The sequence below is a fragment of the Populus trichocarpa genome, chromosome 11, assembly GCF_000002775.5.
Source record: "Populus trichocarpa isolate Nisqually-1 chromosome 11, P.trichocarpa_v4.1, whole genome shotgun sequence".
Classification (NCBI taxonomy): Eukaryota; Viridiplantae; Streptophyta; class Magnoliopsida; order Malpighiales; family Salicaceae; genus Populus; species Populus trichocarpa.
In genome coordinates, this window is record NC_037295.2 from 10,298,441 (window position 1) to 10,312,362 (window position 13,922).

Below are 13,922 nucleotides of genomic sequence, written 5' to 3' on the forward strand. Positions count from 1 at the left end.
TATTAAGCCCACTTACAACTGACCCAAATAAGTAATAATAACCCAAAGACTAAGAAGAAAATAATAAAAATAATAAAAATCCGAAAATTACCATCCTAAATATGCTAGAATCAGATTTGTCACCATTAAAAAGTCCCAAATAGACTAGGAAATCTGATCTGAAGGTAGAATTTATTCTGAAGTCTTCTTTTCTTTTTGTAGCTAGGATGAATAAGGAATCCTTGTAAGAAAAGTATTCTGAACATTTATGAATCCTTGCCATACATGGAAACTATGTTGCAGCCCATTAAAGATCTTTGGAGAATTAGGAGATTCCCAAAATAAACTACCACATCCTTTTAGGAAAAGAATCCTAGCCAAATAGGAAGTCCACAAGTCAAAAGGAAGTAAATAACAAAATTCGTACAGCCTCTGTTGACCCGTGTTTCGATACCTTCCTGAACTCCGATTGACCTGAAATTTTAAACCAAGGTAGGACAACATGTCAGGAGACTCCATGAAAAATTTCAGCTTGATCTAACGGTCGGATTGAGAATTATGACTATTGCCATAAAACTAGATAGGTGCACTTTTTACGTCAAAATCCGAATTTGACCTTGCCTGAATCGTATCACAACCTGATATGCATTCTAACATATCTACTTTTACCATTTTAAGTAACATAAATGAAAAGCAACAAAGTCAGTTAACCAAATTAAGAAAAATGTTCTATGGTTTGAAAAAGACAGCTCTTGGGCTTGGGGAAAGATTCTAAAGCTCAGATCCTTAGCATGGCCGAAGATGAAGTACATCATAGGAGATGGAATGACAACCTCTCTATGGTTTGATAATTGGCATCCTCACAGCCCACTCGCGGATTCTTACGAGGAAAGATTCATCTATGATTCAGGTATGGCCAAGAACGCGAAGGTGAATGTGCTAATTCAGAACTCAGAATGGAAAACGCCTACCACCCAAGCTATTGGCTGGCACCCCATTATAGAAGCTATTCCTTCCAATTCTAATCCTAAGATGGGGCAAAAGGATGAGATAGTTTGGTTGGACTCGCCAAATCACAGATTCTCGGTCAAAGTAGCTTGGGAACATCTAAGACGTCATCGTCAGATGGTTGAATGGCATGACATTGTGTGGTTCAAGAATGCTGTTCCAAGACATTCATTTCTTCTATGGATGGCCGTCCAACAGAAACTCACAACTCAAGATAAACTTCATCGGTTTGGTATACATGGTCCCAATAGATGCTCACTCTGTCTCCGCAACAATGAGGATCACAACCACTTGTTCTTTGAATGCTCCTATACTAAAGCGATCTGGTGGGATGTTTGTGACAGATGCGACATTCCAAGATTGACAAAAGGCTGGGATGAATGGATTCGATGGGCCACTGTCTCTTGGCATGGCAAGAGTTTCGTCAATTTTTCTCGTAAACTGAGTTTTGCAGCTACAGTGTATCATGTATGGCAAGAACGGAATGCAAGGATCTTTGCTGGAATGTCTAGAACTCCGAATTTGGTCCTTAATCAAATCGAATGTATCATTCGTGATAAGCTTGATTTGATGAGGAATGTCGTACCAACAAATGAAAACACAAGGATCCAACGAGCTTGGAGGGTGAATACCATAGATTCTTAATCTGTTAGTTAGCTGATTGTATTGGTTTCCCTAACGAATCTAGTGAGGTTTCAGTTTTACGGTCGGTGGCTAGCCTGTAGCCATCTGTTGTTTTATGTTTCTGTTATCATTGTAAATCTGGGGTATGCCCCTTATAATGTTTGTATCTTCTTCTTTTAATACATACGTCAACTTACCAAAAAAAAAAAAAGACATGCATACTAACATATCTACTTTTACCATCTCTTAATAGGCTACCTCCTTTGCTTGCAAAACCCATTCCACCTCTTCCTCCACTAGACACAAATGTCCAATATGGCCTAAGTGTAGCTTGAAGCTCTCGGTAATACACTAGTCCCAAACTAAACATTTTAGATACCGTTAAAGGTGCTAAAGTTTTTGAAGTGAAAGATGGCATCGAGTGAAAATAGCTCCTCCTCAGGATGTGTTTGAAGAAGGTTGTGAACTTTGGCAATCCACTCTAGGTGGTCATTTTATAGGTTAGAAACTACCATTTCCAATAATTAACTCTATTGCAAACAAAATTTGGGGCTCATTTGGGTTATCAGAAGTTTTATTATCAGATAATGGCTTCTTCCTCTTTAATTTTGACTCGGTTGATCATATGTTGTTTTAGATCGAGCTCCATGGCTTATGGAAAATAAAAATTTGGTGCTAAAACGTTGGCAACCAAACATATAATTTTCTAAAGATGATTTGGCTAGAGTTTCGGTTTGGGTTAAGCTATATAATGTTTCTTTGGAGTATTAGACTATTAAGGGGTTAAGTTGTGTGGCTAGTGCTATTAGGGTTCCTTTTTATTCTGACCTTAATACCCTATCACATAAAAGGCTGAATTATGCAAGAGTCTGTGTTGAGATAAATGCCTCGGAGATGCTGGTTAAGGACTATGACTTACACTGTCCAAATAGAACTCTCATAAACATTTCAACTAATTATAAATGGCTTCCTTCTAAATGTAGTAGTTACAACAACATCTTTGGACACACCAGAACAATATGCCCTAAAATAAAGTTGATAAAATTTCAATGGTGGAAGATATTAAGAGGAAAAATGATGCTGTTAGAACTATCTCTTCATATCACAATTAAAATTTGTTTCAATGGCAGAAAGTTGATAAAATGAATAAAGGCTCTAAGAATGGTGAGAATGGTCAGTCTACATCTGGTGTGTTTAAATCTTATTGTTATGAATAGCCCTCGAGTAGGCAAACCGAAGAATCAAGGAAGTACTTGTGTTGTTTTGGCTATAAGTACCGTTGAAACTACCGTATGTGAGACCACTAATGAAAAATCTATCCAGATTCCTTTGACTACAAATAAGTTAAATGGGAGTAAGGATGAGATGAATATTGAAGTTAGGGAAGGTGATGCTTATGAGGATTGTACTAATCAAGAGTCCATGTTTTCATTTTTGGTGAGTCCCCCTCATCAATCTCCTTTAAATTTGGCCAGCAAGGAAAATGTTAATCAGCTAGCAAGTAAGGTTAAAGACTTTTTTGAGAGAAAGAAAAAGGATTCGATAGGTTTTTCCAAAAATAAAAAGAGATCTGGTTCCTTGCGAGGGGGCAAGTCAAGGTAATCATTGTGCTGCTGTTTGTTTTCCTCTCTTTATTTTCTATGTATATCGGTTGTTGGAATGTTAGAGGTTTGAATGATCCCTTAAAGCATTCAAAATTACATTATCTTGTCCAAAAGGAAAGAATGGCTCTCTTAGGTTTAATTCAGACTCAAGTTAGAGAAAGAAAAAAAAAGTGTTTCTAGTCTTCTTCTTTATTCCTTCTTAAAAATTGTGATTACTAATGTCATGGGCAAATTTGGGTATGTTGGGATGCTGATGTGGTTAAGGTGGATATGGTGGGTTGTTTGGGTGAGATTATTCATGTTTGTGTTATTGTATTGGATACCAATACTTACTTCAATGCCTCAATCGTATATGAAGATAATAGTCCATCTAAAAGAGAGGCTTTATAAACTGATATTGTAAGTCGTACTGATAGTTGGGAGTCCACCCCTTGGATTTTTATAGGTGACTTTAATGTTATTCATTCTATAGATGAGAAGAGAGATGGTACTATATTGTGGTCGTCGTGGTAGAATAACCTTAATAATTGTCTCACTCAATCGTGTTTGAAGGATATTAGATTCACTAGTTTTGTGTTTACTTGGACTAATCGGCAATGTGATAATCCTATTTTGAAGAAATTGGATTGAGGGCTTGTTAATGTGAAGTAGAAGTGTGAGTTCACGGGTTTTGAAACTTATTTTCTTCCTTTTGGTATCTTTGATCATTCTTTGATGTTTGTTATGCTTGCGGACATGTCTAAAAGGAAAGTTTCTTTCAAGTATTTTGATTTTTGGGCTAACTATCCTTAATTTCAACAGACTATTGGCGAGACTTAGAAGGAGGAAGTAACTGGTACATCGATGTTTATCTTGTGTAAAAAGTTGAAGCCAAGGTGTTTTGATGGAGAGAAAAGTCATGGAAGATGTTCAATGTTTGATTGGAGAGGGTTTTGATGGCAAGAAAAGTCATGGAAGATGTTCAATGTTTGATGTAAGAGATTCCTTTTCATTTGGATTTTCATAAAGATGAGTCTATATAGGTTAAGGAGTATGTGAGATTTGCTCAAACCAAAGAGAGCTTCCATGGGTTGAAATCCCGAGTTCAATGGTTAAATTTAGGGGATAAGAATTCAAAGGTCTTGATGTGGACCAGCCCAGAAACACCAGCAAGGACCCATTACATGTTCCAAATGGTCCAATGACTCGGTCCAAGACAAAGGCATTGAAAGAGGCATTGAATGCATTGGTTTTGAATGTTTCAACCAAGTCAGAATTGAAAGGTCCATTAGAGTATCAAGAGGAGACCCCAGTACATCTTATCCATGTGCAAGAGGGGTCCAACACAACCTTATTTGGGCCATGAGGTGAGGACAGCAAAGGAAACAAAAGAATCCTTCTACAACTTGGAAACAACATAGGTGACAGAACATGGATTTAATATTATGGGCTTTGATGATAATTACTTCTGAATTTTTTAATTTTAATGTGTGAGAGTGATTCTTGTGTTCTTCAGTTCTTGAACGAACTGAATCTGACTTATCGAAGATTAACTGGCTTCGTGGCGTCATTTTACTCAATCCAATAGTGTTGGTGCCTTGGGGCAGGTTTCCATTGTGTCACACTCCTATCAGACCTATTTCGGCTTTCCGGGATCAGATCTCAATCTTGATTGTGGGTTGCGTGACCACGTGATCAAGAGGTTCGCATCAGTTGGTATCAGAGCTAGGCTCCGAAACAAGGTCATATCCTTCTGTTATTTTCGTTTTTTTAGTGCTACTTTAAGTTTTTCAGTGTTTGCGTCCATCTTCTTGTTCTTCGTGTCTGCGTCGTCAAAAAAAAAAGGTTATATTTTATCTTCTTACTGTCTCTAATCATATCAGTATATTAAAAAGAAAGAGAGATAGGGATTAGTTGAAATTTGAAGGATCATTCAATTTTTACCGCAGAAACACAACTCTTGGTAAACCATAAGTAAACCACCTTGGAATCAATTGAAACTTCATATTAAGTCTATTAGGGGTGAGATCACATCATATGTCAAATTTGGGCTTATTCCGATATTGTTTGCTTGAAGTTTGAATTTGAGGCTCAATTCTACCGCAGAAACACTACTCTTTGTGAGGTTGAAACAAAGAGGGGGGGCTAGGAATAAAAAGCATAACAGAATGGAACAAGATTGCTTTGTTGAAACACATTTGGAACCTGTGCAATGACTCAGATGGCTCAATATGGTCTACTTGGATCAGATCCAATCTGTTACGAGGTAGGAATTTCTGGACAATCAAGACGCCACAGAATTGCTCTTGGGCTTGGGGAAAGATTCTAAAGCTAAGATCCTTAGCATGGCCGAAGATGAAGTACATCATAGGAGATGGAATGACAACCTCTCTATGGTTTGATAATTGGCATCCTCACAGCCCACTCGCGGATTCTTACGGGGAAAGATTCATCTATGATTCAGGTATGGCCAAGAACGCGAAGGTGAATGTGCTAATTCAGAACTCAGAATGGAAATACTGAGTATTGTAATACTAAATATTGTATTGTAATACTAAATATTGAATTTGAGGTCATTTCGAGATCGTTTGGTCTGGGTTTCAATTCTGTTACGTAACAATTGCGTAACAGGTTAGATTTGCGTCAAGTTTCAAAACGTGATTCGTACTGTTTAGTTTTGTCCAAATCTTTTTGTTTCTATTATATTTGGGTTATCTAGGAGTCAAGTAACTGTTTTCGCTAATATTCGCTTCTGTTTTATTTCGTGTCTTCGTTTCGTCCACAATTCGTACGAATTTGCATTGCTACTCGCAAAATCATAATCGTAGTTTTGTTTTGCTTTGTTTTCATTATATTTATTGATTCTTGAGTCTGAAAATTATAAGGCTACTGACTCTGATTTGTTGATTTCAGTTCCTAAATAACCAAAAGAAAGCAAGTTGTGAGGTAAAAGGCGTAGTGAGTTTATTAGAGTGAAAAGCCTTGATTTTTTTGTGTGATACACGAGAGGTGTGAGGATATATTTTGTGCTGCTAACCAAATTTTGCAGATTTAAAGAATGTCTGAAAACAACGACGAATCAGCTACATAAAACGCTGACGTAGCTTTTCAATTGCGAGCCATAGGCCAGCAACTTAAGCTATTGTCTAGAACATACAAGGATCTGAAAGATGAGGTGAATTCAATAAAGCAACAGAATAGTGGGGCTGATCGCCGAGGAAATACGGTCCGTATGGCCGTACAGAATGTCAGATCTGATTTTGAAGAGTTTGTTTACGAAAACGCAGATGCGGGTGAAGATGACTATGATTTTGCATCTGCTGGCCAAGGAATCAGGTCTGGACCGAACAGGGCTAGGAGGAATGTGAATTTCCGTGGCATGGGCACTTATGAAGATATGGATGGGGACTTGGACACCATTAAACTGAAAATTCCTAACTTTCAAGGTAAAAACGATCCCGAGGTTTATTTGGAGTGGGAGAAAAAGGTAGATTGGATTTTTGATTGCCATAACTATTCTGAACAAAAGAAGGTGAAATTGGTGATAATTGAGTTTACGGAGTATGCATTGATTTGGTGGGATCAAATTGTAATCAGTAGGAGGAGGAATGGGGAGCGACCCATTCAGACTTGGGGGGAGATGAAAGTCTTAGTGAGGAGACGATTTGTGCCAAACCACTATTACAGAGACTTATATCTGAAGCTCCAAGGTCTGAATCAAGGTTATAAGACAGTAGATGAATATCATAAAGAGATGGAGATAATAGCAATGATTCGGGCCAATGTTGTTGAGGATAGAGAAGCCACCATGGCTAGATTTCTTAATGGGTTGAATCAGGACATTGCAATATGGTTGAGCTACAGCACTATGTGGAGCTAGAGGACATGGTTCACATGGCTACGAAGGTGGAGAGACAACTTCGGAAGGGACATGTTCGGCCAGTGTGTAATTCGGGCTCTTCATCATCTTGGAAGCCGAATCTAAAGAGAGAGGGTACTGTCCGACTAAGATCCTTTGTTCCTTCTAGAACTGAACCACCAAAGGCTAAAGTTGATGTTCCTACTGATGCCAAAGGTAAATCTGAAACTCAACCTAAATGTACCCGTGATGTTAAATGTTTTAGGTGTCAAGGACATGGACATTATGCTTCAGAGTGTCCAAACAAGAGAATCATGATGATTAGAGATAATGGTGATATGGAATCTGAAAGTGACAGAGCTGATTGTGAAGGCATGCCACCATTGGAGGATAGTGATGAGGATGAGTTAGCATTACCGGTTGGGGAGTCCTTGGTTATAAGACGAACACTTCAGGTTCAGGTAAAGGAAGATGAAATTAATCAACAAAGGGAGAACATCTTCCATACGCGAGGATGAGCCCGTGTGCTATACACGTGCTACTTGTGCCTAAGAAGGATGGAACATGGAGGATGTGTGTTGATTGCCGAGCCATCAACAACATAATGGTAAAGTATTTTCTCTAAAATCGACTTAAAAAGTGGGTACCATCAAATTAGAATGAAAGAGGTGATGAGTGGAAAACAGCATTTAAGACTAAGCATTTAAAACAGCTATAAATAAGCCTTGAATCAGTTCTATAATATTTTACTTCCTTCTCTTCTTCTCATGACAGAACATGGATTTCATATTATGGGCTTTGATGATAATTACTTCTGAATTTTTCAGTTTTAACGTGTGAGAGTGATTCTTGCATTCTTCAGTTCTTGAACGAACTGAATCTGACTTATCGAAGATTAACTGGCTTTGTGGCGTCAGTCTACTCAATCCAATAGTGTTGGTGCCTTGGGGCAGGTTTCCATTCTGTCACACATCAGACCTATTTCGGCTTTCCGGGATCAGATCTCAATCTTGATTGTGGGTTGCGTGACCACGTGATCACGAGGTTCGTATCAGGTCTTCTTCAACTCGGTCAAAAATCATCTATGCAAAAGTAAAATCATTATTATTCATGATGATAATGACATTTGTATTATAGAGGCAAAGAAGGTAAATGACTACTTTGAGAATCTTTTTTTTTCTTTTTTTTAGGGGGGTTTGGTCATATTCTTCCATTGATTATTCTCTTAGTAGTGAGGCCTTCCATCGGCGATAAATCATGACTCTTGATAATCCAATTAGTGATGAGGAAATTCAGAAGATTCTTTTCTCTCTTAAAGATAATAAGGCTCCCATTCCAGACGGGTTCAATGCGGGTTTTTTTTAAGAAAGCTTGGACTATTATTGGTCTAACACTGGTATGATTCAGGTTAACAGGTGCCTCTTATATGGGGGTGGTAGTGAAGATGTTGATCATTTATTTTTTTTATTGTCCTTTCTCTTATCGCAAATAGTATGATATTTTCTCTAAATGCCTCATTCCTTTCAGACGTCGATCTTAGGTCAGTATCGTTGCATGGCTTTCTCTTCTGGGTAGAGGTAGCTCTCTTAAATCTTTGATAACCAGATTGATGTTAGCTACTGCAATATACTACGTTTGGAGAGAGAGGAATGCCCGGCTCTATGGTGACGCTCCTCATAATATTTCAGTTGTTTATAGTGATATCATTAAGAGTACTATATCTAAAGTTAATCCTTTTTGTAACATAATCTCCTCGAATACTAATAGAAGGCTTTCTATTTTATGGGGTTTTTCTGATGATATTTCTAGTTGATTTATTTCTTGTTTAGGTTTTAAAGGCATGTGCTCTTAGCCTTTCTCTAGTGTACGCCCCTTTTATTTCATGTATTTTTTTTGTTTTAGGTTAGGTAGGTTTTGGTCGCCTATCCGAGCTTTGTGGGCCTTGCCCTATGGTGTTGTTTTGTTCCTTTCTGGTTTATTAATACACTTACTTTACCCAAAAAGGGGGTTGATTCGCGTTTGTTTCGCGTCCGCATATCAAAAACACATCGGAATTAAATCAAATTGATATTCTGGTTATTTGGGGTGAAATCACACTAAATATCAAATTTCAGGTCATTTGGTTTAGGGTTTAGATTGAGGTCTAAAAGGGTTTGTTACATTCATCAATTGAAAGACCTTATAATTTTGGGTTGGTACCATTGAAAATTGGTATTCAGTTATTTTAGGTTAGTTACTATGCCAACAACATCTCTATTTGCTTTCAGTTAGATCTAATTCAGAAGGTTAAGTTGCAATTTGGACCCAAATCAATATTTTTCTTATCTTAAACTATTATTGTCATGTCTTTAATCTTGACATTATCTTTGCAAACACCATCAATACAGATTTTTCGGCATTAAAAATACATGTAATTGAAGGCCTTGAGTGAAACACAAGAGGAGTGTAAATACGTAAGGGAGTGAGCGAGGAAACATATTTTCTTTACCACTAACTAGTTTTTTTTTTTGGATTTGAGGATGTCAAAGTTAATCAATATGGCACCATTAACATTGCTTTTTAGTTATGATTTGCCGCTCAATAGTTGATAGAGTTCAGTTTGGTGATGGGTGATATGCATAATAGGATGGAAAAGATTGGAGGGACTTGATAATGAAAATGGTGGACTTTGACATAGGGTTGATTAGAGAGAATTCAATATGATTAAGAAAGAGAAACTAAGGTTAAGAGTTTCAAATATTTATGATTATAATGCTTCTATGATGGTGTTCGCAGATAGAGAGGCTGAACAAATTGCAAAGTTTTATAAAGAAACAAATAAAGAACATGAAAAATGGAGAGATTTAGTTCAGCATCAAAATGATAAAAAAACAAAAAAGAGCAGAAATGATTATCATTAAAAAATATGTATGTAAGTGGATGACAAGACGTGCTTATTTGAAATTATCATCGGCTACAACATTCATACAATGTTGTTGGAGGCATATGCAGGCAAGAAAAGAACTCTAAAGGATTCAACAAAAAGCTAAAGAATTATCCATTATACCTATTGGAAATTCGATGATGAATCATCTTAAAGATAGAGGGAATGATACAATCCAAGAAATGTCATATTCAAGTTTTGGTGTAAAATTTTCTATTATCTAGTTTTACACCATTGAGCATAACTTTCAACTTGACTGTTAGATCAGGTTGAAATATTTATAAACAAATTCTAGACATGATTTTCTACATTAGGTTAAGATTTTAGGTCAATTGGAGTTAGGTAAGGGGTTATTTTAGAGGGTTGAATTTACTAGATGAATTTTTTCAAATATATTTATCTAGACCTTCATCTACTTTTTGGACTATATCTAGAGTTACAGAAAAAGTTATGCTAAGATTCCAATTGAGTTGGAAAATAGACAACCGTATCTTTTCAAAAATATATGGTAGCCTTGCTAATTTATCTAAACAAGAGATAAAGACATGTTTTTAAGTCATGATTGAAATTTGTAAGGAATATGTGAAAATTAGAGAAACATTGTTTCCTTGTGTATTATATATTTCAATGAATACAAGGATTCCTTAATGCTCATGTGTGATAGCTATTGGTTTACCAATTCTATAAGGATTTTATGTCAAACAATGAGATATTTTTGACATCTATTATCCATAATTTTCAAGGATTCCATATCTATTATGGAATGTACGTGGTGGCAAAGAGGATTGAGAATATTTTGTTGTTTTTTTTCCCTTACTTTATATGATTTTCTTATTCAAAATGGAGATTATGGAGGCTATTTAAAAGAGATATTTCAACCACTTTTATTTTTATTTTTTAGAGCATACTTTTAGCTAAATAAGAGAAGAAACTTTAGCATTTTAAGATAACATCTTTCAAGGAAAGAAAGAGGAATTAATGGATGGCACAAAGAGACGCTCTTTCTTCTACAAGTTTCAGATTCGGCTATAGGGAATCCAATACATATGATTTTGGGGTTGTTTTGATAACTTTGTATTAATTTGAATATTTTTTAGATTTATTTATTATTTTAATTAATATTTGAGATAATTATATTTTATTTTTAGGGATTTTAAATCTGTTGGTTTTGTTTTGGCTCAAAATCAATGTTTAGGCTTGTTTAGACATTAGACTTGTACTTAGCTGAGTTTTAGTTAAGGTCTATTGGTTTGCAATCTAATATTGGACCATTAAAGTTTTTATTTTAGAACCATATTATGTTTTGTTTTGCTGTAAATTTGAGCAACCTTTAGATATTAATAAAATTTAGTTTTACTTGAGCAAACTTCTTCTTCTTTGCCCGAACAAAAAGTTAATTCGACTTATCAAGGTATAACATGATCTTGTGGCTTCATTCGAATCATCCAATACCTTTAGTTCTTAGTTACAGGTTAACTTTTGGTGAAAGTTCAATCAAATCTGATTGTTTAGCTTTTTTTAGAGAAGTTATCATCTTCGTTGTGAGTTGTGTGATCACGAGATTCACATCAATAATGATATCTAATTTATTTTAAATTAAAATTCTAAAACAATAATAAAATAAATAATATATAATATATGTTCACGAGGTCCAATGATTATTTGTTAAAAAAGAAGTAAACGCTGAGGTTTTTTTTAAGAAAAAACAAAAATCAATCTCAAGACTTTTTACCCCTTTAATCTTTCATTTCCCATTAATATACTTCATTATCCCGGCATTCCATAAAATTACTCCGTCAAACTCTGATTGACTTAAACTAAAAAATAATCAAAACAATCTTCGACTAAAAGTATCACATATGTAAAAGTACACCTCTCCTCGTGTATATAAATAAGAAAATACATATGAATACCGAAATACACACACACACTAACCAGAGAAGAATCTTTTCCATGTCTGCCACGGTAGAAACCCTCCTGCCAAATGTTGAGAAACATATTTTATTAGTCAGTTGTGTGAATAAAAAATAAAAAAGAAAAAAGAAAAAAGGTCTTACCACATCCTGGGCAACGAAAATAGTCCTTGTCAACCATCTAGATGGTGGTCCAGTGGTAAGAGCTTGGGACCAAGAGGTTTGCTCGCTTTGTGGTCTCAGGTTCGAGCCCTGTGGTTGCTCATATGATGGCCACTGAAGGCTTACATGATCGTTAACTTCAAGGCCCATGAGATTAGTCGAGGTGCGCGCAAGCTGGCCCGGACACCAACGTTAAACTAAAAAAAAATAAAACAATAAAATAGTCCTTGTCCCTTAAAACAAGTCCAGATCCCCCACATACTTGACACCTTCGTTGTGCTATTTGCCATGTATGTAAACCGTAAGGTTAAAAATTCCTTCAGTTTGTATGTGAAAATCAAATATTTATTTTAAAAAATTACATCACCAATTAAAATATATTACAAGGACCCTTGTATTGAATAGACACGGAATGTTGAGCATCACAATTCATCCACAATAATCAATTAAATTGATAAATAACACTTGTTTGTGAAATATAAATTGATTAATAACAGCAATTGATTTTTTTTGGAATGATATTCTTGAAATGCATGTATGTTCTTTCTCCTTGTTGTTTTTCAGAATTTGAAATCCTATTAAATGTTGGCAACCGTTAGGAATAATGTATTGTGTAGAAAATTCATGAAAAAAACTTGAAAAAACATAAAGGAAGCAGTAATCTTCAACAATGAAGGAGTAGTAGAAAAGTAAGGTTGAGATATGATGCAGTAGTACTTACTATTCTTTTGCTGAACTCAATCCCAGCTACAACGAAGGGTGTTACACCAGCTGCATATTAATTAATTTGTAATTTTGCTTAGACACACAAATTATAACGCATGGAGCCCTTTATTATTAACAGTAATACTCTTACCTATAGCTCCAACAATAATTTGCCAGGTGACCTCCACTTGGGCTATATCTGCTGCAGCCGAAATACCATAGTCATTGATGGCTGAGATCTTGAACCTGGTTTTTAATCTTCTTCCATTAATTGTAATCCCAGTAGGAGAAGGATAGTGTCCGGTACTTGATTTTGAATTTGGAAACTGATCGGAGAATTGGATTGTATCTCTCTTCTTCCTAGTAGTAATTAGAGCTTTCTTGTTTGCAGGAAATGTTATTAACAGCTTTAAAGAAGAAGAAATTGCTGTTGCTTCCATGGCACCCCACGATCCACTGCAAACTGCAGCTTTAGCAGGGCAGGCTGGGCATTTCATTTTTCTTTTTTTTATATTTTTTATATTTTATTAATCAACCACGGAGAGACAGAGATTGTGCCACGTCAACATATTATGGCCGGTCTGGCGCCAACCACACAATACAAGATACAGCGGAATGGAATTCAGATGAAGATAGTTAAAAAACGTCACCGTTCGGACCCTTCAGCGTTGTTTTTCTTTGATACTTGTATTCTAGTGAAGCGAAACGAAGTCGTTCCATAATTGTCCAAATAATCTGATTTTGGAAGATAAGCCAGCAATGGTAAAAAAAAAAAAAAAAAACACTTTAATGAACTCTAAACTAGAGGTTCTGTACATCCATAAAGTGCGTAATTCATTTGTAATAAAATTGTGTTAAAAAAATAAAAATATTTAAATGAAGACAAATGATTTTGATAATATTTTTTAATTATTCACACTAAAAGAAGAAAAAAGAAAATTCATTTTATGTATTTAATAAATATATATGAACAATTACAATTAAAAAAATTTCCATCGGATTTGCAAAGATATTAGTATTATTTAGAGGCGAGGATAGGGTTTATGGGTATATTCTCACACAATTCTATGTGAAACGCACGCACTATCTTTGTCTATCTAAAATAATAAGAGAAAACATGACAGTTTCATTTGTTTATCCATTAAATATACAATCATTTGAAGATA

At 35.5% G+C, this 13,922-nt stretch overlaps 1 protein-coding gene across 6 annotated transcripts in view; it reads right to left on the reverse strand.

Annotated features, from left to right (window-relative positions):
* The window catches only part of LOC18103253 (uncharacterized), a 90,513-nt gene extending 77,258 nt beyond the window's left edge, over positions 1 to 13,255 (reverse strand). The window contains exons 1-4 of one of the 6 annotated variants that reach the window (XM_052445160.1): positions 12,908 to 13,255; positions 12,773 to 12,822; positions 12,034 to 12,225; positions 11,885 to 11,953 (exon numbers count right to left, since the gene is read on the reverse strand). In XM_052445160.1, the coding sequence (XP_052301120.1) occupies positions 11,885 to 11,953; positions 12,034 to 12,225; positions 12,773 to 12,822; positions 12,908 to 13,253 (657 nt within the window). In that variant the 5' untranslated portion in view covers positions 13,254 to 13,255. Of the gene's footprint in view, positions 1 to 11,754; positions 11,954 to 12,033; positions 12,249 to 12,268; positions 12,331 to 12,772; positions 12,823 to 12,907 lie in introns of those variants that run through there. The other 5 variants (XR_008056758.1, XM_024581034.2, XM_052445161.1 and 2 more) reach the window with 5 other exon arrangements.
* Positions 13,256 to 13,922: the final 667 nt, after the last annotated feature.